Source organism: Lepidochelys kempii, chromosome 9, assembly GCF_965140265.1.
Source record: "Lepidochelys kempii isolate rLepKem1 chromosome 9, rLepKem1.hap2, whole genome shotgun sequence".
Classification (NCBI taxonomy): Eukaryota; Metazoa; Chordata; order Testudines; family Cheloniidae; genus Lepidochelys; species Lepidochelys kempii.
This window is the reverse complement of record NC_133264.1, coordinates 17,056,096-17,080,265: the sequence shown is the minus strand read 5'-3', so window position 1 is coordinate 17,080,265 and position 24,170 is coordinate 17,056,096. Positions and strand designations below refer to the sequence as shown.

At 41.4% G+C, this 24,170-nt stretch overlaps 2 protein-coding genes across 2 annotated transcripts in view; one reads left to right on the top strand and one right to left on the bottom strand.

The window, feature by feature from the left end:
• Positions 1-24,170, top strand: part of GPR160 (G protein-coupled receptor 160) — a 660,951-nt gene that overhangs the window by 486,032 nt on the left and 150,749 nt on the right. The window lies entirely within an intron of this gene.
• LRRC31 (leucine rich repeat containing 31) lies at positions 1,585-18,744 on the bottom strand. The gene is given in 8 exon segments (XM_073359418.1): positions 1,585-2,570; positions 3,961-4,128; positions 6,783-6,888; positions 6,890-6,951; positions 8,641-8,808; positions 11,343-11,510; positions 15,604-15,771; positions 18,426-18,744. Coding segments are annotated over 8 exon segments (1,464 nt in total). The 5' UTR covers positions 18,730-18,744; the 3' UTR covers positions 1,585-2,250.

The following is a 24,170-nucleotide window of genomic DNA, read 5'->3' as shown; positions in this document are numbered from 1 at the left end:
ACTCCACAAACTTGCAACACAGCTGCTTTGTGATTCAGCCCTCCAGCCAGATCACACTGTGATTTCCTCTTCTAGGGGAGTCTCTTAAGGTCTCGGTTTTACCAGCAGCATCAGGCAGGCCTCACACCTGCTGTCTTGACTAGCTTACTCCCACAATAACTCAGGCAGTCTTCCCATTCAGAGCTCCTAGCAGTACCACTCTGCAGTGGATGGTAGGGGAACCTAGGCCCACCCTCTACTCTAGGTTCCACTTCAGGGTACTGTACCAAGCCATTAAGGTCTGTGTTTACACCCACCTTATTGCTCTCATCCCTGGACCCCTTCCTACCATACATCTTCTCCCGTATCCCAGGGAGAAGATCTGCAAACTCATCTCTGTTGCCAGCTTCCTGGCTTTATAGAAGCCCTGCCTCTTCCCTCACAATTGAGCTTCTTCCTAATTAGTGTCCTCCAAGCAATGACAGGTTTCAGAGTAACAGCCGTGTTAGTCTGTATTCGCAAAAAGAAAAAGGAGTACTCGTGGCACCTTAGAGACTAACCAATTTATTTGAGCATAAGCTTTCGTGAGCTACATCGGATGCAGCCGATGAAATGAGACTAAATTGGTTAGTCTCTAAGGTGTCAAAAGTACTCCTTTTCTTTTTTCTCCAAGCAATGTAAACCTCCCCTATTTGGAGCTTAACTGATAGATTGGGCTCACCTGTCCTAATTCAACTCTCTCAGGGCTGGTGTGAGGAGGACAGTGCATCACAGACTCCCATTGCTTTCAGTGAGCAGTGGATCAGACCCCTTAATGGTAATGGCTAGACTCCATGGCTGTACCTACTGAGATAGGCAACACAGAGTAGTCTAGCTAGAGGGCAATAAAGGCTGTGGCAGGGGCTTAATCAGACCCTCACATAAGCAGGAAGAGCCCCAAGGGATCCTGTAATTTGTTACAGTCATACCCAGAATGCCTATGACTTGCTCTGCAGTCCAGCATCACTGCAGCATGGAGAGTTATAAGCATACTACTGCCCTGCCCACACCGATCCCCAGCATGCCCCCTATGCTGTGGTCCTTTTATGGCCCCCATATGTCATTGGCATACCATACAAGGGCCAGAATTGTGTGCAGTCCTGAATTATGAATAAGTATTCCAAGGTGCTCCAACCTTTCTATCAGCAGATATGTCTAAGGGTGTCAAGATTCCTTTCCCCACTCTGAACTCTAGGGTACAGATATGGGGACCTGCATGAAAAACCCCCTAAGCTTATTTTTACCAGCTTAGGTTAAAACTTCCCCAAGGTACAAGCTATTTTACCTTTTGTCCCTGGACTTTATTGCTGCCACCACCAAGCGTCTAACAAATATAACAGGGAAAGAGCCCACTTGGAAACGTCTTTCCCCCCATATTCCCCCCCCCCCCAAGCCCTACACCCCCTTTCCTGGGGAAGGCTTGATAAAAATCCTCAATTTGCACAGGTGAACACAGACCCAAACCCTTGGATCTTAAGAACAATGAAAAAGCAATCAGGTTCTTAAAAGAAGAATTTTAATTAAAGAAAAGGTAAGAGAATCACCTCTGTAAAATCAGGATGGGAAAATACCTTACAGGGTAATCAGATTCAAAACAGAGAATCCCTCTCGGCAAAACCTTAATACACATTCCATTCAGCACAACTTATTCTATCAGCCATTTAAACAAAACAGAATCTAACCCATATCTAACTAGATTGCTTATTAGCCCTTTACAGGAGTTCTGACCTGCATTCCTGCTCTGGTCCCGGCAAAAACAACTCTCAGACCGAGAGAACCCTTTGTCCCCCCCCAGCTTTGAAAGTATCTTGTCTCCTCATTGGTCATTTTGGTCAGGTGCCAGCGAGGTTATCTTAGCTTCTTAACCCTTTACAGGTGAAAGGGTTTTTCCTCTGGCCAGGAGGGATTTAAAGGTGTTTACCCTTCCCTTTATATTTATGACAAAAGGGCATTACCACAAATGAGGCAGAAGAGGCTCACATTTTAAATGTAGCTTATTAAAAACAGTTAGATATGTATATAAGACAGACCTTCCTTACATACCCAGACATTTGGAGTTTATCTGTGTATTTCACAGGTTAAATAACGGTATAATTCGCAACTATTTCAAGAGACACAATGAAAACAGATTTCTAGTAACAAAAAAAAAAAGGCTATTTTCTGAGTCAGAATCCCAGAATACAGAATGCATGTGCTACTTGGAAAGACCTTTTCAGAAACCAAGGCCCTGCATCAATAGTCAAAGTGAACATTCCTTTTAGTGTCCTGATTAAAGCTTTCCATTTGCCTCTGCTGTGATTCCGGAAGGGCCCACCTTTGCATCCCTATCTCTGTGAATGCAGGCAGCTTTGACAAATCTGTTAGCAACTTGCTGAACCACATTCCACAGTCACGACAAGATGATGGCCAAAGACTGACATCCAACTCTGAAAGTTCTTTGAGTGCAGTTAAGCCTTGAAAGAAAGTGGCCCATCCTTCATCAGAAACAGTGTCATTATAATTCAGATCTAGCTTCTGTAATTTGGCTAGATGCCCACCTTGGACCTCTAATGCTGAAAGAATTAGATATTGGAATACACATTGAATATATACTTACAAATATTGTTTAAAAAAAATCGTATGACTAAGAATAGTGCTCTTTTACTACCATGTTATTTATGGTCCTTTAGCAATAAACTATGGCAATGGTTACTAACTCAGTGATACGAAACATGTTGCTCAAACAAAATCAGAGAGATACTTGCTATTGGTCTCACAAAGCCTATTTTATCGCAAAAGGTGGTGTGTAGTTTCCAACATGCAATTCAAAGGGAACTAAAGGAATTACAAAGGTGTTCGGTTAAAACTGTGTGGCAACCTCATGATGGATCAGTCAGAGGGAGTTTAGCATCAAGCATAGGACAAAACCAGCAGGAAGATTTTACAGTGAGATCTGGAGAGAGAAATGTTGAAAGAGCCATGCCTAATTCTGAAAAGCTAATGGGAGTTAAGTCTTGTCTTCCTTAAGAAAATTAGGACCTGTAATTTACCAGTGGTGCCATTTGGTCAGTGGTAGTAATAGTGAAGGCTGTAGGGTCAATAGGGCTCAAGCATTTTTTTACCATTGTGTGGTCTACAGCGACCCAAAATGTTTTAAAGCAGCTATTACTGTACTGCCAACTCCAAGCATTCAAAAGTCATGTGTCAGGCCCCCAAAAATCAAGAGACTGACTTAAAAATCAGGAGGTTTTTAAAAAAATTATGAGAAATTTTAATTTGATTTCTGGTGTTTGAGACTTCAGGATTCGCATTTTCCAGCATTTCTCAGCAACTAAGAGGGCTAAAAGTTTACTTTTTAAACAAGCTGATATTCTCCTCTAACAACATGGACTCCAGGAGTTGGGGCTTTTCACAAAAACACCTAACATCCAGAGATTTGGCACCACTACAGTTACACGTAATGCTGTTAAAATATAATTTAGCTGGAGTTACTGAGCCCGGAAATACTGGTTGTGCAATATAAAACTTCTCAGAAGTGGCTTTAAATCTAGTATCAGAGGGGTAGCCGTGTTTGCTGCTTTTACAGATCCAGACTAAGTCATGTGGCACCTTATAGTGCCACAGGACTATTTGCCGCTTTTAAATCTAGTGTTTATATTGTACATTTTATTTTTCTAAGTGTTGCATTTGTGAAGTAATACAAATAGCTCAGCTAAAATGGATCCCTGCATATTTTTCCAGTATTGTCTACACTCTTCAGTTTTTGCCCTGTCACTGTGTAAAGTACTGAGTAAATATCCCTCATCAGCAGGATGAAAATTCCCTGGTGGAAAGATACTGCCGCATTCTGCCTCCTGTCATCTGATTAATGCATAAATCTGCTCTACCTAAGGAACAAGTCTCTGAATTGTGGTATAAATGCAGCAGCTGCTTGCCTGCTAGTAAACATCACATTATACATACCTAAAAGAGTCAGATCCTCAGCCACCAAGCTACAGCTGCTCAGTCTCAACGTTCGAATCTCTGTTGCAAGCTTTAGTGCTTCCAAAAGCAGCTTTAGGTTCCCACCAACGCATTTATTCCAAGAAAGGTCTAATATCTCCAGTTCAGGGAGGTGAAGGGCAGTCTCAGCTGAAAAGATTAACACCAGGAACTTCTGCTTACTAACAGAAATCGTGGCCTTAGTAGACATTTCACCATGTATTCACCTGAAAATAGGTTAAGTATGTTGCCTACTTACTTGTGCTTAGAACGTAGGCTTATTGGATCTCAGTAAAAGTTAGACAAAATAAAATCTCACATACTCCCTAAAGAGTTCAACATTTGATTTTTCACATATAGAATGGGTATTTAACAGACAAGTCCTTGAGCCGTCTTCCTTAAAAGGGGTTGGGAACGTGTGACCCTATGGGCATCCCAGTGTCAGATGTCCTGGAGCTCCCCGATACGCAGCAGTGATGTGTCAGCTGGCCTGACCAGTTCAGTGCATCCAGCTGTGCTAGAAATAGGTCACTAAAATATATTTAAATCATTTTAAAAGGGGTAGTTGATAAACAGGTTTTTCCTGACAAAGAAAAGGGGCCGACCCCTCAAGCCAGGTGTGCCCAAGGACAGAGGCCTATTCATTTGTATCAGAGGTTGCAGGAAGATCATTTGCATTGTAAAAAAAAAAAAAAAAAAAAAAATCACAAGTGGGAGAGAAGCCAGCCCTGTATTTACACTAAACATTGTGTCTACAGCCCCAGGGGAAAGGAACTTGATCTGGGGATACACTTCAGAAGTATACATTTCAGATTTTTACTGGGCTATAAAGAGTGAGAGAACCCCTAAGTTATCCTTTATCTGAGCAGACAAAGAAACCAAGTGCTGTGAACTTTGTATTTGGATTCTGACTAAGGACTAGCCAGCCATACTGGAAGAATGACTACGGTAAGAAAACTATGAACAAAAGACTAGTTTGTTAAGTTGTGTTTCAGTTTAAGTAGAGTATTTTAACTTTTGTTTGTAACCATTTCTATCCTTATTCCTTCTATACTTAAACCTATGTCCTTTTGCTAATAAATTTGTTTTGGTTTTACTATAAACCAGCTTGCACTGTGATTGAAGGGAAGGATATGTTAACCCCAGTTAAACTAACAGGCTGCTGTGTATTGTCTCGATAGGAGCAGCAAACCTGAAAGGGTTTTGTGAGTACTATGTGTGTGAAGCTGTGCACTGCAGAATAGGGTTGCCAATTTTGGTTGTACATATTCCTGGGAGGTCTCATCACATCACATAATCCTCAATGAAAGATTAATCTTTCATTCCTGGAGACTCCAGGCCAATCCTGGAGGGATGGCAACCCTATAGCAGAGACATTTTTGCAGGAGAACTTGGGGCTGGAAGGGTTGTTGAGACCCCCTGTCAGAGTAACAGGGAAGTGAAAGCCAAGATGTGATCAGCAAGCTTGAATGTGGACTGTTGATGTCAAGTCTGTGGGCATACAGGGTCATGTGTCCCCTCACAGATTTGCTGCTTGGCTTGTATTGAGCATGTTCACATGGACTGAGCATGTTCAGGAACATTGCTGAAGCTAGCTGCCCTCACTCTGCCCCTCCCTACCCTCACCATTGGCAGGCACAGGTCATTTCTGTCTGTGGGCCACACAGCAATATAGCATTTAAGCACCCAGAGCTGCAAGGCAGGTGTTAACTGAACCCCTTACTGGCCTGGGTGAAACCCAACCCATCACAGATGGATTGTTTTGTTTTACATTAGCAATATTGGCCTGATCCTGCCCCACTGAAGTAAATTTAATGTAAAAAGAGCACTTTTGACCATTTTATGACAATTTAAAGGGAGCAGTTCTTGCTGCAAACCCATTTATGCAAGGTGAGATTCGTTACATTTTCTGACAATGCTGACTTGAAGATATCAAGAAATCACCATTCTATAACATTTTATGCTTCTTTAGCACATTGCCTGCAAAGACCTCAAGCCAGTGCTAGCCTGATTCTGATTCCTCTGAAGTCAGTGGAAATTTTGCTATTGACTTCAGTAGAGCAAGCAGTAACAGGTTCTCTTTTCTGTATGCAACATTTACTATAATCCCTTTTATAGGCTCTTGATTTGCACACATGCTGCTTACTTGGAGGCCAGAAAGTTTCTGTTGGTACCTAGAGATGGAAAAAAAAGAAAAAGAAAAGGAGGACTTGTGGCACCTTAGAGACTAACCAATTTATTTGAGCATAAGCTTTCGTGAGCTACAGCTCACTTCATCGGATGCAAAAAAACTTTACTCAAACATAAAGGTATATGCTCACGACTATGGGTCTCTTATGGGCATGTGTCAAGATCCCTTTGCACTTAGGAGTGGTAAATATTAAGACATCAGTATTAAATGGATAATTACTACAAGGTCTGCCCACTAATGATTAAAATTCCAGCACAGTATGAGATCATACACTTTAGCATTCTTTTCTAAAATTAATACATTTTAATGTAGTCCTATTAATCCTTCAGGCATGTGATCAGAAGCTGTTACAATGCACTTAAGTCCTGACCTATAGTACTGCTGGTATTCCACTTTCAGACTTCCCTTTGCAGACAGGTCAAATTCTGTGATGGTTTTGTGACATGGGCAGACAGAGCCAAGGGTGAGACCAAAAGATACATTTTTACTCATGACCAAAGCCACAATTCAACCACAGATCTGCTGAATCCCATCAAAGGACAATGCAAAACCACTGCATTATCGCATCTTGCTGCATACAGAGAATATATAATAGTTTAAAAAACATTCCTACCTAGTGACGCAAAAGAATCTTCCCCTAAAGAGCAACTGCTGACGACCACAGATTTCAACTTTGGTAAAAATCTGAGCCTGCTAAAAAGGTAGTTGGAAGACACTCCAAATGTTTTTATTGGATGATAAATTCAGCTCCTGAAGACTCGAGAGTAAAGGTATCACCTGTGCTTTAAAAATACACAATATTTATTAGTCGTGATCCTAAATGACTATATAGCTGTAGTTTTATTTGCTACAATTTTATTTATCACTCAACCCAAAACATACTGCCAGACTCTGACACCCTTACACATGCTGAGTAATACTTTACCCCATAAATAGTCCCATTGTATTCAATAGGGCTACTCAAGGAGTAGGTACTACTTAGCGTTGAGTAAGGGTGTCAGAGTCTGGCCTCCAACAGACAGAGTGGCTAAGATTTTCAAAGCCAACTAGGGGGTTTAAACATACAACTCCTATTAAAATTAATGGGGGAATCTATATCCAAATCTCACTGCCTTTGCTAACCTCAAGTAGTATATGTTCATATACTATATACCAGTAGTTCGTTATCAAAGTCCTATTACATGTGCATCAAATGAAAAAAAATCACCAGGACTGAAAATTATTACTAAAATGATTAAGTTAACTCCCCTCCTTACTAGTATTACTTCATCTGTAGCTTTTCACAGTATCTTCCTCATAGGAAGACCAAGCTTGTATGCTTCAAGTCATGGGATTTTTTTATTTTATTTTATTTTTTTTTACTCTAAAGGTTAAAATTCATGTCAAAATACAATGGTAACAGAAAACAAAGAAACTAAACCATCTCCTTGGTGGGAGGTGAACTGTGTATTTCCTGTAATAGGAAGTGAAATTAGTGCTCTAGAACAGGGTTTGAACAAGCCCTGGAGAATAAAATCAGTTTCTTCGAAGAACAGCAGTGCAAGCTTTCCCCACACCACCCTGCCACTGTACTTTTTTCTGCCCTGATATGGAGTTACCACTATGGGTCACAGGAGAGTTCAATTTTCATGTGCATTCATCCCTGGGAGTCATGCCAACTACACCTTCTGAGGATCTGGCCCTTGGTTTCTCCAGGGTGATCAACTAACGAAAAAACAAGATTGCCTAGTTGATGCTAGTGTCTATGATGTGGACATCTGTCCAAATGGGCTTATGTCACTTGCATTGAGAAATGCCCCTTAGTGTTGTGGCCTATCAAAAATAATATTCTAACAGTATTTTCTCTCCATTCAAGCATCTCAAAGTACTTTATGAGCATTAATGAATTAAGCCTCTCAAAATCTGAGAGGCAAGTAACTGTTACTAGCTCTGTTTTACACATGAGGCTATCTAAGGCCTGGTCTACACCAGAAAATTAAATCTGTTTAACTGTGGGGAAAAATCCATGCCCTGAGAGGTGTAGTGAAGCCAACTTAAGTCCCTGTGTAGACAGCACTAGGTCAACAGAAGAATTCTTCCAACCACCTCTTGTGGGGGGTGGATTACCTGTGCCAATGGGAGAATCCCTCCTGTCAGCATAGGTAGTGTCTGAAGTGCTACAATGGGTCAGCTGCAGGGGTACTCCTGTAGCATTTAAGTTTAGGCAAGTCCTAAGGTGCTGAATGAGGGAAATTGCAGGTTCTTAGCACCTCTCAAGATCAGCCCCCATGTGACTAGCCCAAGATAATCAGTCCTGTACCTTAACCAAAAGGCTAGCTGTTCACCACAATCACTGCAATACCAAATCTGTGTGGATAAACTAGTCCTGACTATTAAAATCTGATGGAGGTGGAGTCTATTTTCTGCCTATGAGAAATTTTCAAAGTTAAAAACATTTATATTCTTAATGAATTTTCTAACAATGTTCTTACTGAGAACCACCATGTCCTCTTCTGTTACACAGCACCGGTGGAGATCCAGGACTTCTAGGTCTTTAAAACCGGCCAAATGAGTTGCTGAATCCTTAAACCCTCCACCAATCTCTTTATTGCACAATAGGTCTAATTTGTTTAGCTCTGGTAAGTACTGGAAAGCCCTGTCTAAAATGAAAAAGGCAGAATTCATGGTCACTGACTATTCTAACACACAAGGCAGACTGGACTTAATGTTTGTTTACTCTAGTATTAATATTTGTGAAAGGTGTCAGAATGACAGCTCTGGAGAATGAGGTTTTCTGTGTAGTTACGTCAGAAGTCAGTCAACATTGCAAAGCTCTTCCCACCAATGTCACTCAACCTTACTCTAAAAGAACCACCCAAAAGTGAGAGAGCAGCTCCCCCTTCATACCCATTAATGTTACAGTCTATTTACTGAGAAAACCATCAAGGGTGCCAAATAGCACCACTTGTGATACGGAGTTGTGTGGTGAATAATTAGTCTGCTAGGAACTAGACAAAGATAATTTGGACAGACTTCAGGACTTTTAGGGTGTGTCGATACTGTAATGTAAGCTCATGCTTGAGCCTGGGCATCTGGGTTAGTATAATGTAGGATTCGGACCCAGGGACCCAGAACCCTGCAGGGCTGGAGGGTCCAAGCTCAAGTCAAGCTGGGGCCCAGGATCCAAGCCCTATTGCTTTACAGTGTAGTCACAGCCCTGCTTGACTCAGGTTCCAGGAGTCATCCAGAAGTATCCCACAATTCCATGGGACAACTAACTTAGTCCTCTCTCACTCAACAATTGGCAAACCACTATTGAAAATGGAAGCCCCTCAAACCTGCCTCCCTGGCAAATGGCAGCAGCTCAGGTCAGCATTAACCCATTCTGTTCTGATCACCAATCTGCAAGCATACTATCAGAGAACCTCCTTCGTTTGCAAAGGAAAAGGGAACCGGTCAAGCTTTTTGCAAAGCAAGCTGGTTCCTGGTAATGTGCAGGCCAGGTAGTAAAGTTTCCCCACAGTGCACCACATTCCTAGGGCCAGAGCAGCCACATTTCAGGAGGTGGGGAGGGCGAAGCACTAGCGACTCTGGGATATGATTTTTTTGGCTTGGGTCTGGCATCCACACTGCAGCGTGCAGAGCCCTAAGTTTGAGCATGGGTCACAAAAGTCTTAACCCAGTGTTAAAATACAGTATAGATGCTTAAGGCCAGGGTTCCCTAACATGGGTCAGCTGACTCAAGTCCCACTAACCCTGGGCTCACATTGCAATGTAGACATATCCTGTGTTACTAGCCCCTTAAGATGACTTTGAACCAAGAAATTGGTGCTGAAAGTTGTTTATTAAAGGAAACAGACTGTCCCCAAACAGAAGAGAATAATTATCTATCAATATTTGATATTCTTATGATTTCTATCACACAAAATACCTATTTCATTGCCTTTAGCCTAGACATTTTATTAGATGGGTTTTAGATTTGGTATTCCAAATCTAAATCACTCTAAATCTAGACTAGCCTAAATGCTGGAAGCCATCTTGCTTTAATCCACACATGTGCAAATTTAATTCTTTCAAAACTGGCACATTTTTCAATTCCTGAGCAATACTCTTCAGACTGCAGCAAATGTTTCTGTTAAAAGAAATATCTAATACTTCAAGGTCATGGAGGACATTTAGAACCTCCGCTGAAAAAAAAAAAAAAAGGAAAACAGAATTGGTTAGTTACCAGATTTACTGGAAGGATATTGCAGAAAACCCCACTATAAAGCAGGATTGAGCCAACTTGTTTTGTCTGCATTCAGACACACTAACATGGGTTCAAATGTTTGATTTAGATTCATTGGGTTCATGTTCTGCTTAAGAAACAGTGAAAAAAGGAGTAAGGCGGGACTAGAGAAATAAAAATCAGTGAAACAGTAGGATGAGAAAGTGGAAAAAAATACAAAGAACTATATAAGGAACAGTGAAGGGAAGAGAACATTCTAATGCAAAAGGATAAACTATATATATTTTGAATACAGACCACCCACTGGAGCTATTCTAGCTTTGGGGAGTGGGAAGAAGGTTTAATCCTTTATCTTTAGCTCATAGCACAAAAGTTTCCCTTTAGACAAAAAAAGGTTTTCAAAATACAGAATCACTTCAAAAGAACACAGTATTCAGTTATGGGGTGGGTGTAGAGGGAAAAGAGAAGTATCATAACTCAGCTAGTTTTGCAAACTAGTTTATTAACATAGCTGAAGTTGCATAACTTAGATCAGTCTCACCCCAGTGTAGACCAGGCCTTAGTCTCTGTTTGAAGAGTCTCCAGATCTCTGAAAATCAGGCCATTTTTATGCACGTGCTTAAATACACAATTGTCTAACTTTAGACTCTCAGCTTTGAAAATTTTGGCCTAAGTGACTTGCCCAAGGTCAGACAGGAAATCACAGGCAGTCCTGAGATTCAAACCCAGAAATCCTTCCTCCCAACACCATGCTATAACCACAAAATCATCTGACCTCATAGGTTAACAAAAAGGGCTTCTTTGGAAACCAATACAGATACTGTTATAGTGGACAGCCAGAAATTTAATAACTTTCAATCAATACTAAGCTTAATATTGATTCTTGTAAAATGCCAAAACTGAAACCAAAATAGTTGCAGGTCTGAGGAGCCAGTATTTCAACATAGGTATGTGAAATACACTTACCTAGAGATTCTCCATCTTTTGTTGTTAGACTGCAATCTGTAAATTTTAGGATTTTGATCTTGCAGCCTGTCTGGAATCTTTTGGTCAAGAGGGATAGTTTTCCACCTATGTTATTATTCCAGGATAAATCCAGTTCTTCAAGATGAGGAATGGTTTCAAGTGCCTCTCCTGTTACAAAGAGCCCAGAAGTCTAAGACGAACCATTCTAGATACTATTTTGAGTACAAGATAAAAATACAGTTTGACACAATATGAAAGGATGTCACTAGTCATTTAATTCTCATTTTAATTATGCGGTTGTGTTTTCGTCTTTGAAAAAGAAAGTGCAAGTCAGGAGGTGATTTGCTGTTGCATAAATACACATCTTGTAACACACACCCACCTCCTACTCTCCACCCCTGACACTTAGGCCTTGTTTACACTGCCACTTTACAGCGCTGAAACTTTCTCGCTCGGGGGTGTGAAAAAACATCCCCCTGAGCGATGCAAGTTTCAGCGCTGTAAAGTGGTGGTGTAGACAGTGCACCAGCACTGGGAGCCGTGCTCCCAGTGCTGGTATCTACTCCCCTCGTGGGGGTGGTTTTTTTTACAGCACTGGGAGAGCTCTCTTCCAGCGCTGGTGCCACGGCTTCACAGCCATGTTAAAGTGCTGTTGCAGCAGGGCTTTAACATTGGTAGTGAAGACATACCCTTAGCCTGGCCTCAGAAAAAATACCACATTGCTTGAGTTTCCCTGTAGACCTGTGTCAATGACCCAGGTTCTGTAATCTACAGGGAAACCAGTGTAAATGGGAGATCTGTATGGCTTATCCTTTACAGCTCTGCTTTTGTAGACATCTGGGAAAATTTCCAACTCCCTCTGAACTGCATCTGGGGACCACAGTATTGCCAACCCCAAATGTTAAAAAAAAAAAATCACACGTCCAGCTCACCAAAAATCACGAGATAGGCTTCACAATCATGAGATTATGTAAAAATAGATTTGGTGTTTATTTGCCTTCTGCTTGAGCCTTTAGAGTGCTCTGGAGTCACATTTTGAAGCTTTCTCCACAGCCACAAGGGCTAGAAACTTATTTTTTCCTTTAAGAATGAAGGCTGAAATCATTACATATCCCCTTGACTCCAGGAGCTGGAGCTTTAAGAAAAATAATCATGAGACATGACAAAATCATGAGATTTGGCAACACTGAGGCCATCTTGGATAAGTGCAGAGCTAAGAAGAAAGAAGTCCTCGTATAGCTGTTTTTGAACCTTTAAAAGCATCATTTCTGGCAAAAAGATGCCACTTAAACATTGTTTAGGCCAGGTCTACACTGTGGGAGGGAGGGAGGGAGGGGACAGGGGAACCTAAGTTATGCAACTTCAGCTATGTGAATAATGTAGCTGAAGTCGACATACTTAGATCTACTCACCATGTCGTCTTCATTGCGGTGAGTTGACAGCTGACGCTCTCCCGTCGACTCCGCCTGTGCCTCTTGCTCTGGTGGAGTACCGGAGTTGACAGGAGAGCGCTCAGCGGTTGATTTATCGCGTCTAGACTAGATGCGATAAATCAACCCCCGCTGGATCAATCGCTGCTTGCTGATCTGGCAGATAGTATAGACAAGCCCTTAGACTCAAACTGGCTGTCTCCAGTTAAACCTGGATTTGAATCAAAGTATGCAGGCACCAGCCATCTTACGTGCACTCAGAGGTAGCTCGTCATCTCATCTCTTTACTGCCATTGGCATGGCAATGAAAAGTGTTAGCATTTCAAAGAAATGCTAATATTTAATTGCAAATCTCATGCTTCAAAAGGGACACCTAGTGTGCATTCTGACTGAAGTAATAGTTATGAACTATAGTACACAATGGTTAAAAGGCTAGCTCCTTTTTGGGGAAAAAACAAAAAATGTTGTTAGTTTAAACTAGTTCCCAACTGAAATCAGTTGGTCAGCCTACATGTAAATGCAATTTTGGGATGTTAAAAACAAAGGAAGATTTGTTTTTTTTAATTACCAACATGATAATTTACAGTTATAGTTTAATGGGGAAATCCTCATATGACTGTTTTAATAATAAATTATAACTATATGGTTTACTTGTGGCACCTTAAAGACTAACCAATTTATTTGAGCAGAAGCTTTCGTGAGCTACAGCTCACTTCATCGGATGCATACCGTGGAAACTGCAGAAGACATTATATACACAGAGACCATGAAACAATACCTCCTCCCCAAGGAGAGTGATCACTTTAGATAAGCTATTACCAGAAGGAGAGTGGGGTGGGAGGAGGTATTGTTTCATGGTCTCTGTGTATATAATGTCTTCTGCAGTTTCCACAGTATGCATCCGATGAAGTGAGCTGTAGCTCATGAAAGCTTCTGCTCAAATAAATTAGTTTCTAAGGTGCCACAAGTACTCCTTTTCTTTTTGCGAATACAGACTAACATGGCTGTTACTCTGAAAACTATATGGTTTGTAATACAAAAATAACCATGCCTGTTGTTCTGTACTAAATGAGTATAGAAGTCAGAGAGAGAGAGAGACCCCTTAAAATGCCTCCTAATTTTTGAGACACACAAGATGGTGAGATATCTTATTGGACCAACTTCTGTCAGAGAGAGAGACAAGCTTTCGAGCTTACACAGAGCTTTTCAGGCCTAATTGTTTTTTTAATCTACTTAGAATAATTTCCCAGATCTTGAAAATGGACCAGAGTTTTTGCATTGAGAAGGTGTTTGTCCTAAGCAGTGCAACGTGTTAATGTTTGGTGGAGCAACTTACATTCCAGACACCTTTTCCACCCTAAAGATAAATAAAAGGACAATGACTATGAATAACAGTTTTCTTCCACTTCTCACACAAGTTAGTCAGAGCTTCTACAAGAAACAGAGTATGGTTCAATAATTGTGTTTTCAGGCCTATGTTTTCTTACTGTGAACACATCCAATGCAACCCCCTGCTTTTTCAAAAGCAGACATATATTCAAACAGGCACCTGTTTAGTTTAACCATTTTATCACCAAATGTGCATACTGTTCTCAAAATGCATCATGGACGGATAAATAAATAAGCTCTAAAGTACATGCCAAAGGCCTACGGTTTGATTCTTAAACCTTTTTTACATCAGGGTAACTTCACTGGCTTCAAGGAAAGTATACCTAATTTACATTGGTGTAAGCAAGATGAAAATCAGGCCTCCAGACTTCAACTTTGGTATTCCATAGCCCTAAAAATAAAACTGAAGTCCTGATCTGGACTAAAGTCTTGAAACAGCAATTACCGTTATAGTTGCATTTACAGCTATAAAAATTAATGCTGGACACGTTCATTTTGCTTAATTTCAAATCCAGCCGTGATTTGAAAGTTCAACTCAGCTATCATCAGGTTTGCATCCCCTTAAGCAAAGGCTGCGGTGGAAAAAGGGGCAGAGACAGGATAGAGGGGGAAAAATATCCACTGGCAGATAAAATATAAAACAAGAAAAAAAAGTATAAAAAAGGAGTGAAAAAAATAATAAATTAAAAGCAGACTCTAGCTCATGACAGTTTGTGAACTTCAAAATAATCCATAAACTTTGCAGAGCCTCAAACGCCACTAGGTTTGCCCTTCCTTTGTATGTTCACAATGAACTCACAGTAGTAAATTCTACGTTCAGTTGTAAGTGTTTGCAAGATCAGGGCTTCTTATACAAATACCATCTCTAAAATGGAACTTCACCCTTTGTTGGGTGGCTGGTTTCAGCCAATTAGAGCAAAACAGTGAGAGGAAGGCAAATTTTAGCCAAATTTCTTACAAAAGATGCCATCTGTTTTTAAGGTCTCTTCCAAAAGATCTCAGTACATCATCATCTGCACAGAACTCTCTGTATCTGTTGCTGAAGGAAAAAGGCCTAAACTGATCATGCTGTGATTTGATCTTCCAATTCTGATCAGTCTACTAATAGGCATTTCAAGCCTGTTGCTTAAAATGTTAAACCACTTTGGGTAATTTTGTTGCTCTTGCACAAATAAGAGCTGATTCTTCAGCCATTCTGCATGTGAGAGACTTTTTGCCCATGAATAGTCCCTTTGAACTCAATAGGACTAATTTTATGTATAAAGTTACTCATGAGTATAAGTGAGTTACACTTCTTTATAGCCGAGAGTTTACATTGTGAGTGTGGAGACACGGATTGAGATTTTGGCTGCTGTGGTGTGATAGAAGTATAGATTTAATAGGTCACAATAGACCCTTGGTAACAAGCTGTTTGGAGAGTAAATGTAACTGCCATACTGTACCTAATGAAGTAACATCCTCAGCTGTCAACCTGCAGTTGTTTAGTTGGAGGATTTTTAACTTACTCATATGATGGAGCCGAAGAGCAAGGGGTTTCAGAGCCCCTCCTACAAAATCATTCCAGGAAAGATTGAGCTCCTCCAGCTCTGGTAGAAAAGGTAACACAGGAACTAGAGGTAAAAACAAAACAGCAGCAAAAATAACCCACTTAATTTGTGAATGTTATGTGTCAATATGCCTTAATATAGAGGTGCTTTTCTAAACTAATATGGTAACAGGATAGAGTGATTTGTCTTCAGAAGGGAAACTGAGGCACAATTTCCCTATCTACCCGATTCACAGCATTGCTGCATGACTTAAAGTGTTATTTAATGTTTGCAAAATGCTTTGGGATCACCAGATGAAAATACTGAATAAGTATCATTATCAGAGACACAGGAGAAAGGAGTGGGGTTGGACTATTTCATTGGCAAATGAGAATAGAAAACTCTGTCCCAGAAGCTTTCAGTAGGTAGGAAAACTTGCTTACCCAGCTCCATTAAATCTGTTGCATCTAATGCACAATTATTTAGGTCCATATTCTTGCTGTTGGGCTTCTTACCCAGTTTTTGCATGAACTGCTTAATGCACCACATACCAGATGTGGTGTTTGTTTTGGAAATGAGATATGGAGGTTCATCTGCATAACCAAAAACCAGGATTGTTGTTACCCCTAACAGTAATCTTATTGATGCGCATCACAGGGCAAGACTCACCCCCGTGAGACACCAGCAGGAGGTGCCACAGAATTAGCACTTCCAGCCTCCAGAGCACCCTCTGCAAGCCAGTGTCCCACTTGCCACTGGCCCCCGTGTCCCTCCTGGACCCTAGTGCCCCTTTCCCTAGGGTGCTGCCCCCTGGCAGTAACCTCACAGTCTCTGAGTCTCCCCTCCCCAGGGAACACCCACCCACTATCCCCACCTCACCTCAGTCTTTGTCTACTGCTAGTCACTGTTGAGCCCCCACACAATGGGGCAGACTGCAGTACAAAAGCCAATCATCACAGGCAAGGGGGGTTTGGACCTGCTGCATCTGCCTACCCGTGGGCTGCTCCCTGCAACTCCAGTACCCTTTTTTAGACCATCTTCAAAGCCTGCAGCCTGAGGCTTTTCCCATCTCAAGCCTCCCAGCTCCTCTGGCCTTCCCCAGCCCTGCTTCACCTCAGGTACCTGAGGTGGGCTCCCCAACAGCCAGGCCCATCTCTCTCTGCAACTAGAGGATACTTTGTGTGCTCCTGGCCCACTGCCCTCTTATAAGGGCCAGCTGAGCCCTGATTGGGGTGTGGCCATAGCTGAGCCTGCTTCCCCAATCAGCCTGGGAACTGCTTGCTCCCAGCCACAGCCCTCTCCTAGGCTGTTTTAAGCCCTTTAAGACCGGAGTGGGTGACCACCCCACTACAGTGAGATTTTGTCTTGTGTAACTACAACTGTCCGCTTAAGACATAATGAAACATACTGACCCTTGCAGAATTTGTGGAATGGCTGCATTCCCATTTTAGAGATTACTGGTGGAACCTCTGGACCATGTCAATTGTCCATAGTTACCCTAAGTAATGGGAACAGGTGCACCATGCTCTGGTTGATGGTACCTGATGCTGAATGAGAGAAGAATCTGCCATTGGAAGTCTTTGGGCTGGTCTACATTAGAGACTTTTGACATTAACAGCACCAGTTCAAGCACACAAAATGCTTGTAAATCACTAAGCGGATGTATTCTGTGTATCATTATCCCTGCACTTGTCCTGCACAAGTATTCTATCCACCTCGGTTCAACCTGTTATTGTGCTGGTACAGATTGGAAGCACAGGCAACAGAGCATCACCAGTTCAATTAGTCCTTGCAGTGCAATCCCACAAGGCTTCTGCCCCGTCCTTCAGTGACGGCTCTGACCACGGTCTCTACCATCTGTTAACCTTGTTTTATGGATGCCCAATAGGTACTGAGGTGGCTCTTGGTGGGTCTTGGGTCTGCTCAGCAACCCCTCTTTCATCTTATTTATTCATTTCAATTCATACATAAAGTAACAGTGCACCTATCCTGGCCTTCAGGAACGCTTAGCAAATATGTAAAAATACTCCTCCAGCAAATATCCTTGGCCAAAAATGAGCAGCCAAAAGCTGCACAAAAAACAGTAACCCCCTCTTTCTACATTTTGCCTCTCCACCCCATCTCCACCCCTTTTGCAAACCTCACCTTCCACCAGCCTTTCAATGATAGCTTTATTTCTTCCATGGTGCAGAGGTTAATAGCAACCTTGTATACACACAAAAATTAGAAGATTGATTTCCAGCCTCACGATATCAAGTGTTGAGAAATATCCTGCTTTGAGCAGGGGGTTGGACTAGATGACCTCCTGAGGTCCCTTCCAACCCTGATATTCTGTGATTCTGTGATCTGCTTTTGTTGTTGTCTTAAAATTTCTAGCAGCAGGGTGTGCAGAAGCTGACCTTTAACGCAAGCAAACCAAGCTACCACTTGAGGTGCTGATGTCCCACAGAAACTCTGCAACCGATGAGCTGATTCTGATATTGACTTCTGGCACTAGGAATCAAGAGGGAGGTAACTCAAAAGCTTTATCCCTCCAGCCTCAGCAACATGGGTCCCAGTCGTTGCATTGTGTCTCTCAAACTATAAGGCACAGCATGATAGTGGCTTAATCAGGAGAAAACAACACATACAAAATAAGCTATCAACAACAAATAAGAGGATTCTGGCTAGCAGTAAAACCAAGCACTCATTCTTTAATACTATTTCTAATGCACCCATCACTGTGGTATCAGCATTACCTGCTACACAGGGAGCTTGCTTCTCATTCTGATTATCTGGTCTAGAGTTATCAATTTCTGCTCTTTCACTTTCTCCTTTGCTTTCACCATCAGATTTCCCAGTGTGTAAGCCCCTGAAGAATCTAGTGCCTGATGAGCACTGATGTTTTCCCTTTTCCACAGAGGATTTCTTCCTTTTGATCTGGTTCATAATCAACTGAAATGGGGATTGCTTCAAGATGCCCTCTTCACATCTATCCTGGGAACTCCAGTTTGCTCCTTTCAGAAGACTGGCAAACATAGTTAGAACTGTTTTTAGCAACATTTATTAATTGGTTATCCGCCCACCCCCTATAGTGGATATTATCAGGAATTCCTTAGCTACTTTCCCATCATTCTCTCCATGTCAGTATCAATGGTATACAATTCAGTGGACCAGATTCTGAACTCATTGCAATTTCTGTTGCCTACAAAGGGAGCTGATGGTGTTGAGCACCACAGTGGAGGTGCTCAGTATTTTGCACAGGTGGAACTAATAGTCCTAAGTCTCTGCTATACTGGTGTCATTTTATGTTGGTTCATTGGGCATAGTAGTCCTAAAAGCCAGCTTATCTCGTCAATGGACGGGGATACCTAGGTGGGTGGCTCCTTTGTCACCTCCTTCCTAACATTCCACATGAAAATTATTTACAGACATCTCAGTGCCAAGTGTTGGGGATGACATTCTGGAAAGGTTCCCACTGGCTTCAGTGGAATTAGGATTTTATCCTCTGTATTTACACCAGCCAGAAAAGCCTTGTCATTTTCTTTTACCAACTAATTTCGGGTACAGTGCAAGCATTACTTCTCTCAAAAGAAAAACAAAATTGAAAAGTAACACAAGGAACACGGGGTCCTTCATATATAGTTCTTATGCTATTTTACCAGCAATTAGGCTGAAGGAAAAAATGGTAAAACAAAGTCTGTTGGCAAACATTCCTTTTATATACAGCTAATTTTTATGCCACTTTGTTTTTAAATGTTTTATTTGGTTTTCATGATGTTTTGTTGGAAAGTCTGTGAAGTGACAGGTGCTTAAGAGGTGGGAAAGGAGAACTTTTAAATACAATTATGTATTAGATGATTAGTCACAACTATGTTTCTCATGACCAATGTACAAACCAAATGATATAATATAAAGCAGAATTATATATACATGATGTAAAGCAATTTTGTTTACATTTGTAACTTTTCATGTACTGGCACTGCAATATTTGTAATAGACAAAGTTACGTATCTCTCTTTTCCATTTCTGAAATAAAGGATCAGTTGCACCTTTTAAAGCATTTTCATGGCTTGGAAAATGAATGTACCATGCTCTAGAAGTGAAGTTCTCTTTTCCTTAAAAGCCAGATTTGTCTGGCTGTTTTCATTTGTGGTTGTTGCTGTCTGGCAGAGAGTTTCTGTCTTCACAAATTTGAAATCAGCTGTTCAGTGCAAACCAGTTGATCAACTGCAATTTGTTGGGCTGTTTGTTCTGCTGATTTTGAGCTGTCAGGTCTCGCAAAATATGTAGCAAACACTGTTTTTATAACCAGGTCCAGGAATAATTCATTTCACTAGTCTTGTCAGTTTTCTTTTTAGAATAAATTAATAGTAAAAAAATGAGGAAGTCATTGCATGTACTTCGGTACTGAGCTTACTACCTCTCACAGGTTGTTGGAAGCAGCTGATTTTAGAAGGGCTGAATCAGTTTATAGATCAAATTACATGACTGTCTGAAGAAACAGCTCTTTGTTTCCTTCACCTCTTCACTCACCCTCAGTACACTCCAAAAGAACTGCAAGAGTGTAAGCAAAGCAGAGCATTTAAATAGTTTGCATACTTTGGTTGGAAATGTTTTCGTATGAGGGACAATAGAAGCGAGCTCATTTTCATTCACCTTAGGTACTCGATTGTCTGGATTGTAAACTGATGCAATTCTATGGGCCAAACTTGAAATCCTTGCTAAGTCATAGCTTCAACTGAAGTCAGTTTTGACTGAGTAAAGTTTGCAGGAGCTGTCCCTGTGTGTTTAACTGTACAGCAATATCAGTTCAGTTCCTAGTTGACAAGAGTCCACCAACCAAGACATACTACCATGACTACTACTAGCAGGGCCAGCCCTAGATCAAATAGTGCCCCAGCCGAGGAGTGTCTTTGGAACCCCCTCCCCTCCATTTGTTAAACTTTTGAATACCTTACAGCACCCCTAGCCCGGCACCCCAGGCAGTCACCTGGCTTGCTTGCCCCTAAATCCAGCCCTGACTACTGGTAAGCAATTGTGTTTACAGTCACAGAAGAAAGGCTAAGAACTGTACGGCTCACGGAAACTGAACAACCCGCATCTGCAGAGGCAATTCTTCCGGGTCAAGGAGGAGGCATATGGATAGGGCTATATATGGAAACTTGCTCTGCCATTTCCTGTGTTGTATCTGTTTTGTGGGTAAACAGAGTACCTTCATCTCCAGGACTCTGAGAATGGCCTGAGTGAGCATTAAATCCATTCAAATAATACATTAATAAAAATTAAGGAATATGAGTTACTAAATCCATCCTCAGAGGAGTCTATGTTCCCAACACACAGAAAGCTACTGTGATCACAAACAGAGGCCCACTGATAATAAATCATGAACCCAGCAAAACCTACCCAATCCACCAAAGGTACTAGCAAACCAGAGGGCATTTGGCAAAGAACAACAAAATTGATCAGCGGGGCTGGAGGGACTGATTTAAAAGCAGTTACATAGTTTGGCTAAAAGACAGGTAGTGTGGGTAAACATGATGCCAGTCTGTAAATAGCTGCATGGTTTAAACACCAAGGAGAGGGAGGAATTATCTAGGGCGATGCACAGGGGTATAGCTAGGAGTAAACAGGATGAGATTAAGACAGGAAAAACCTGGAGTGAGTATCAGGAAAATCTTCTTGACAGTATTAGGCTGTGAAAGAGTCTCCCAGTTGTACTTGGGGTGGGGTGTTTACACTAGACTGGAAAAAAGAATAGAAAATATACTGCAGTGAACTCACTACACTTCTCTGGCAGGAGGTTGGAGGAGTTGGCCTAATAGGTCTTTTTCATTTCCAGCTAGTATAATTCTCCAAGTATGTCTCTACTGGCCTTTACCATTCTTTAGTATTATCCTACACCAGGAATGATAATGCTATCATGACTCCCGATGCTAGTTTCTTTGCATGGGAGATGCTCATTCCGTCTGGTCCCTTCCTGTGAGCTATGCTTTTATCATCTCACTATGTTACATCTCATGTCACAAAAAGAAAAGGAGTACTTGTGGCACCTTAGAGACTAACCAATTTGTTTGAGCATGAGCTTTCGTGAGCTACAGATTTTCTTTTTGTGAATACAGACTAACACGGCTGTTACTCTGAAACATCTCATGTCACGTCTCTGATCACCTTATCTCACATTTGCTGCCACTCCAGACCATCTCCAGTCTATCTGACCCACTGCCATGCCTTGCTCTTTTCCTTCCTGCTTGGGAATTGAGTGGTGGGGGTTGAAATGTGGACAAGTTGTTCCCTTCTTTCCTGCAATAATGGCTCAGGTGCTGATGGAACAGAACGCTGCACTCTCACTGCAACGCCACAGAGCCTGTTAAATAGCAGTTTGTGACAATCTGTGCTCATGGTACTTGGGGATTTCTTAAAGACTCATTCAAGTTCTTTAGTTTAAAGCTAACATTAATGCTTTGACACTAACACTTTATGGGTTGTACTGTACATTCAAAAATGCTGTCACTGCTACAGGTTTTTAAAGGACTTTTGCAGGAAATCTAGTGCCACAGCAACAGCACCTAGAAATGCAGTTTGTCAGTGACCTAATTTCCTCCTCCCTTAGGGTATATCTGTGGCCTTACTTGCAGGAGCTATGAAGGGAAAGGGGGAAGCAGAGTGATTCCAGTGCAGAGCAGGATGATTCTGGACAGACAGCTGCAGTGTGGTGGAGTAAACACTGATATTGCTTTGGAATGGCACAGTTTGTGCCCTGGATTAGCATGTGCGGCAGATTGCAGTGTATGGGCCTGGTATTGTCCTCCTTACCCAGCAGTGCAATGGTCGACTTTCCCTCCAGTGTGCACTCTTGGGTACTTGCTCTACTGCTGCATGATGAACAGACTCTGTGTCTTCTTCCCGCACTAGGGCACCCCCACTGGACAGGGCAGGATTGACTAAGGAAAGATCAGCTGTATCTCCCAGTTGATATGTAGGGAGGTGGTTTGTGAGCGCACCACTGTTTGAGTGCCCCACATAAATACGCTTACGTGTTCTTTCCACTGTGTAATAATTGGGGTGAGGGTAGGAACAGAACCTGCTCTAGAACAAACTAGTTAAAAATGCGTCCTGTTGAGCATCCACTATAGAGAGATTAATTTGAATTTTTGTACTTTGCCACATCATGACTCCTTAATCCAGCATATATTCCAAGGGAATAATGCCATTAGAAGATTAGTGCCACAAATTGATTTGGAAAAAGGATTTGCAAACATTGAAATCCTATATTCCATGTACTTAATCACTGAGTATCATTTTGGGGATTTTCTCTTCAGTTTAGTAGTGCCTCTTCTAACATAAATCTACCCTCCCAATTATTTATTTCATGCACCTATTTAAAAAAAACACATCTAGTTAAAATAACACAGAACATAAGTATAGTGGGCCAAAGTCACCCCTACTCTTATTCCAGTCCCTTCAATGGAGTTCCATAGAAATGAATTTGGCCCAAAGTCTTTACAAAATTTAAGGGACTTATATATTTAATAACCAAGAATTTAAAATAAAGTTATTTTGAATTCAGACTATAGCATTTAATGGCCATGCGGTCCTTGCTTTTTTTCTAATGTAGGCAACTTCTTAAGACAGAGATCCTGTCTTGTGGCTTGCTCCTATGTCCATTGAAGTCAATATAGCAAAGCTCCCATTAACTTCAGTGGTGCCGGATCAGAAATCATCACCTTGTTTTACCAAACAACATCCCAAAACTGGTCCCACACCTTATTTACAGAAATTTCAGGTCCTGGTTATATAAAAATGTTATGCTACAACACTGTTAAGGAGACTGGATGAAAATAAACTTGTTTTAATGTGATTATTACGGCTGCCCATTCTTCTCTCCCCTTAATTTGTATATCTGCTATTTTATTTCCTTTTCCTGGAACAATCTCATTGTCTGCAGCCTTCACTGCTATAACCTCTTCATGCCTCTTCCCAGTTTGTTTCAAATTTGTGTGCTGGTGTCATCCACTAATCTGTTGCTGGCTACATTTAAACTAAGGGAACTCCTGCCAAAGACAGATGTGCATCAACTGTACAAAGTCAGCAAAAAAGTCTTTGGAAACCCTGAAAAGTACCCTGGCTAGGCTACAGTTAGCAGGAAATGTCATTACTTGAAGATGGGTGCAGAGGAAGCAGCTCCATTGACCCTCACTGGTGTAGCTACATTGATTTCAGTGTGCATACATGAGGACTGAATTCAGCTGAAAGTTTTTGGAGTTTGGCCGTTAGCTGATTCTGCTAGACAATCTGTTTTCACTGGTTTCTTGAGTGGCTGTTTAAATCAGGTTTCACTGTGTTATGAAAATTTAAACCAACGCCTTATTCTAATATTTATCTAATGTCTTTAAGAATGACCAGAAACAAAGTCTTTGAAGTTACAGTGATTGTATTACAGAGAACATACCAAACACTCCCACGAACATGTATGTATATGAGTAATTTTGCACAAGTAATCC